This window comes from Glycine max, chromosome 17 (genome assembly GCF_000004515.6).
Source record: "Glycine max cultivar Williams 82 chromosome 17, Glycine_max_v4.0, whole genome shotgun sequence".
NCBI classification, from domain to species: Eukaryota; Viridiplantae; Streptophyta; class Magnoliopsida; order Fabales; family Fabaceae; genus Glycine; species Glycine max.
Window position 1 is genome coordinate 40,578,332 of NC_038253.2, and position 5,392 is coordinate 40,583,723.

The window sequence follows — 5,392 nt, forward strand, 5'->3', positions numbered from 1 at the left end:
AATAATTTGATCATAGATGATATATATTCATCTACACATGTTATATTACTTTTATTAGTTTGAATTATTTTTTCATTATTTTAATTATTGGTTGAAGGTTTTATTAATCTCTTGGTACCTCTTTAATTCTTAGGGATAAAAAAATATGTCAACACAAATAATTAAATAAAAAAATTATTTTTTAGCTTAAAAAATTATTAATTAACACAAAATTATCCTACAATTACCCAATCTCATGCATAGCATACAGATAAAAAAAGACAAAAATAGTTTTATTGTATAGAGACTAAAACTTTTTTTCCCAATCTAATCGAGGTTATAAAAAAAACACACTGAACTTGGATTCCTTTTAAGTGAACAAATTTAAGAGTTTTAATAGCCGCGTCCTTATTTTATTCATTCATAACATTAAATTTAGAAATCTTATGTAAACTTTTATTCATCCAAAATAACAGTTCGAAATCTAATATAAGAAAAATTGAATTCCTTAAGATTTTTTAGTGTGAACCAAATTTTGAGAGATATAGATTATCACAATTAAAACCAATAAGTATAATCTTTAGGGTGTGTCCGCTTTTTCATTGGAGTTTATAAATAGACATTTGGTCAAACTTAAAAAAATAAAAATAATAATAATGCAGTCAAAAAAGAAAGAAAAAAATAATGCAGTAAAAAAAAAAAAGAAAAATCTTTCGCATTTTCTTCATTGGAACGTGCGCAACGACTTCCTAATAAATAGCCATAGCTTTAGTCCAATTATTTTATCTTTATTATTTTTAATGAAACTTGTGATAAGAGATTAAAATCTTTACTTGTTTTTATCTAATTCTTAAAATTAAGTATGACTTCATTACATTTTTTAGTTTGAATTGTCATCAAATAATTGAATGAGAATAACTCAAAGATTCAATTCTCACATAATAAACAAAAAAATTTAAATATGATTGATAACAAGTTAGAAACTTGTGAAAATATTCTAAGATTCCATTGGAGAGTTAAATCCAATGATTACAAAATAAATTGATATAAAACAAATACTATATTTTTAAGTTGAATAATGTAAAAATATATATATAACTATGACTTTTCAAAAGATGAACTATTCACGTATTTGAATTGGTCTATTTTGAAGACAGATTCTTTTTTTACTTATTGAGGAAACTTTTTTTAAAAATGAAGTTAGTTCTTTTTTAGGTCTTTATTATTAGGGGAAAGAGCTTCTAAAATAGAAAACTAAACTTGCACTTCCTAATATATATACTTTTTGTCATTCTAACTTGAGAAAAAGAATCTATCTAGCTCGTTTTTTAGATTGAAGAAAACTAGGCAATTGCAATATTAAGGATTATCTTTAACAAAAATTAGGGGAAAAACTAACTATAACAGTTATTATGTCACGTAATATCACTAATCGTGTGGATCATATCTCCATGGATACCAGTAGTCTTGAAATTAAAAGAAAGAAAAATCAAGTCTTCTAAGATTTTGAAAAATACATAGCTAGATTCCTGAGTATGTGAATGCATGGTCGAAGGAATCCCTTTTTGTCTATAATTGAATTTGTGCTAGTGAGACACTTGTCTCTGATCTCTTCATCTAGCTAGTTGACGAATTTCCCGATTTCCTCTAACTTGACCAAACCAGCAAGAGAGCTCATGTGACTCGCTCGCTACTTATTGATTATTGGTTGAAGTAATTAGTTGAGAGGGTTTTCTAAGTTTGAACATAAATAAATAAAATTACTTTTCTTTTATCTGTGTTTTCTTTCAAGTTTGAACTAAAAATAAATTATATATCCAACGTGTCGGCATTGTAGGTGTTTTATATATGTTTTTATGTTGACATTTGATGTGAGTTTTTGAATTTTATGGTTCAATGATTTATTTATCATATATTGATTCAAACATGCTCTATTTTAAAAGAAAACTCTAATGATCTTTACTTTTTTCATCTAGCTAGTTTTAGGGTCCTTTTATGTTTGACCGATAAAATTTAGACTAGTATCTTATGGTGACTTATTAGAACCCCTCCCTTAAGGGTGGAATGACTTCAAAATTTAGTAATTAAGTCCTTGGACCTTCTTTATAAATTAAAATTTCTTTATTTTCTAATTAGTTGCAAGAATAATACATCATATACCTAAAGAAGAAGAAGAAGAAACAGAAAATATTATACTTGAAACAGAATGAGTTGAGGTGAGACTCGCGATGATTACATTAAACTCAGTGGTTTTTTGTAAGTTATATATAACAGAATAGTAGATTAAATTCTGGTTATTTATACTAGGAAAAGTGGAAAACATACGCTTTGGACCTAACTGTTTTTTCAAATAAAAAGAAAAATAATAAAAGTAAGTAGATGATTTATGTAATTATAGAGATAAAATAATAACCTACGAATATTGTTACAGTGGTAGGTATGAAAATATGTATACTAAAATATCATATTTCTTTTATATATAATTATAGATAACTATTTTCTGTGAATAAGAAAGGAACTTATTAGTGTGAAAACCAACTCATTTAAACTTTTTCTCATGAAAAAAAAAATACTTTCAATGGAAAAAGGAAGAAAAAAAATGAAAAGGAATTGTGAAGTTTTTGGTGCATTGCAATTTGCATGCATGCTAGATTTCCGTTAAAGAAGGTTAATTGGTGATCCCAAAGTACGTCGTGGCCACACGCACCTGAAAGCTCCACCGACGCGCATGCAACCAACGCTAAACGCTTCTTCCTGATTTCTCATATCCAAACACACAAAATAATCATCAATTACTACGTACAATTCCCTTATTGAAAGATTTTTTTGATGAGGAAACTGTGTCCGAATTATGAGAAGGTGAATGGGTTGGAGACGGTGCTGGAGGTTCCTATTCCGGAGGACATGTGGACCAGCATTGGCAGCACCGCCTCCAACCGCTGGCTGAATCTTCGTGCTCTCTTGAGAGCTCAAATTAATTCCAATAAAACCTCCTCGTCGTCGTCGTCATCGTCATCGTCATCGTCGTATCTCGTTGCTTCCTCCAACAACGAATTCATCGACTTGCTTAAGCTCGTTGGTTGTCCCCTCATCCCTCTTCAGGTTCAATCCGATCACACCCTAACTCGTCCCCTCAAAGATGCTTCTTCCATCGTAAGCTTCCTTAATTTCCATTCTCACCCTTCATTCATATATACGTTTTAATTTACATGTCAATTCGTTGATATGTTTACTTATTAACGTTAATTAATTAATTTGCGAGACTTAATTGCCTGCAGTAAATGAGTAAATTATACGTACCTAATTATAACTAGGACAAAACTTGTGTGTGTTTTGTTAATGGTTTAATTTTTGCGTTCAGAATTAAAATTCCCTCTTGTTTCGGTGTTGTTGTCTAATCAAATGCAAGTTCCATCTCTTACCTAGTTACCTATAGTAATAATGTCTTTAACTGAGCCTAATTAATAATTAGTGATAAGAAACTCTAACTTTGATTATTGGAGTACAATGCCAATGAGTACAAAAGAACAACATATGAGTTTTGTTCCTTATAATACCCATAGATTGATGGTTGTTTTCTGATTAGTTGAAATCTTGATTTGATAAGCTTAGCACAGGAATGTTGTATGTTATTTGTGTGTTTCATTTATCACATTTGTTATTCGGTGTGCAGGAAGCTTCAAGTGCCAAATATATAGTGCAGCAGTACATAGGTGCGATTGGAGGAATGGTTGCAATGGATTCGCTGAAAAGCATGTATGCAGTGGGACAAGTGAGAATGTTTGGTTCGGAGATGCGTCAAGGAGGTGAAAACATCAAACCAAAAGGCAAGGCTGAAGTAGGGGGTTTTGTGCTGTGGCAAAAGAACCCAGATTTGTGGCACTTTGAATTGATTGTCTCTGGATTCAAGGTAAGTGCAGGGAGTGATGGCAAGGTAGCATGGAACCAATCTTCTTCTCAACTTTCACAAGCCAACCAAGGTCCCCCTAGACCCCTTCGCCGCTTCTTTCAGGTATCATTCCTAGCACACACCAATCGATGATGATATTGTTAGCTAATAACAAGTTAATAAAAATCCATTTAATTCGTTGAATAAGTACTGCATGCCACACAATTTAATCTTTTAATATAACAGAGAAAAAATAAAGTTGGTCCTGAAGAATTGTCAATCAATCTGTCATAATAAGGGCAATGATCAAATTTGAGTTTCAATTGCAGAAACTAAATGTTTTTTTATATATGCCTGTTAATCAATAATTGAGTCATTCTCCATTTGGTGTGCAAGTTAAACTTTTGATTTATCATTAAGGGCATAGTCATGCATATCAAATTCACATTTTAAAAGGGGGAAAAGAAAAAAAGCTTTCTGATAATAATATAAAGAGTAACAAATTGCTTAACTAGATAAGTCTTATCCTAATTCTACTTATTATGGTTAAAGGTGATCAATGATTGTTTTTGACTCTGTTTATTTGTGGTTGTTATTGTCAGGGGCTGGATCCAAGGTGTACAGCTAACTTGTTCATAGACGCAGTATGTGTAGGAGAGAAAACAATAAACAATGAGGATTGTTTTACACTCAAGTTAGAGACAGCACATAACATCCTCCAAGCACTGAACACGTCCCATACAGAAATTCTAAGACACACAGTGAGGGGATACTTTAGCCAGCGCACGGGGCTACTAGTCAAATTCGAGGATACAAAGTTGGTAAGAATGAAACATGCTAAGGGAAATGACTCGGTTTTCTGGGAAACAAGCATGGAGTCTGTGATTGAGGACTATAGGTGTGTGGATGGCATTAACATAGGTCATGGTGGCAAGACAGTGGCCATCTTATATAAGTACGGTATGGCGCATAATCACCAGCGAAAGATTGAGGAGACATGGAGGATTGAAGAGGTTGATTTTAACATTTGTGGCTTGTCCATGGATTGCTTTTTGGCCCCCTCTGATCTCAAGAAGGAACAACATGGTGTAGTGTAGTAGGAATGAGCTAGGATTCTCCTTTCTTTTTGTCCTCATTTTCATTCTTACAGCTTGTCAACTGAAAGAAAATTTGATGTACCTATTACGTAGATAGGCATAACTGAATGTAGAAAGTCTGATGCGGTTCTAGATTTTGTGAAGTTCCTTGATTCAATTTTTATCAGGTAGTGACATAAAAATGAGAAAATGAATTTCAAGGATTTGTCATTAAGAATAGTCCCGTTGAATGATAATTCACAATTCGAGTCATTAAGAACCTCCTAACCAAATGCTCCAAAAAGTAAGCTGTCGAGCAAATAACAAACCCTCTTAAGCAGCTAAGAATTCACCTTGCAAAGCATCTACAGCACCTGCAATGGATATGCATCTACAAACCACCTTGTACTCTTAACAGTAAGACAATTTATATTTTATACAGCACTCA

At 32.1% G+C, this 5,392-nt stretch overlaps 1 protein-coding gene across 1 annotated transcript; it reads left to right on the forward strand.

Moving 5' to 3' along the window:
• The first annotated feature begins 2,808 nt into the window (after positions 1-2,808).
• On the forward strand, positions 2,809-5,179 carry LOC100812649 (uncharacterized). Its single transcript, XM_003549382.5, has 3 exons — positions 2,809-3,132; positions 3,653-3,991; positions 4,471-5,179. The coding sequence occupies exons 1-3, from the start codon at positions 2,809-2,811 to the stop codon at positions 4,963-4,965; spliced, it is 1,158 nt and encodes a 385-aa protein (XP_003549430.1). The 3' UTR covers positions 4,966-5,179.
• The last annotated feature ends 213 nt before the right edge of the window (positions 5,180-5,392 follow it).

Excerpts from the sequence above, each read along its gene's own strand:
- LOC100812649 (XM_003549382.5), top strand. The coding sequence starts at position 2,809 with ATGAGGAAACTGTGTCCGAATTATGAGAAGGTGAATGGGTTGGAGACG. Across the intron at positions 3,133-3,652 it reads TCAAAGATGCTTCTTCCATC|GAAGCTTCAAGTGCCAAATA; the intron begins GTAAGCTTCCTT and ends TTCGGTGTGCAG. Across the intron at positions 3,992-4,470 it reads CCCTTCGCCGCTTCTTTCAG|GGGCTGGATCCAAGGTGTAC; the intron begins GTATCATTCCTA and ends TGTTATTGTCAG.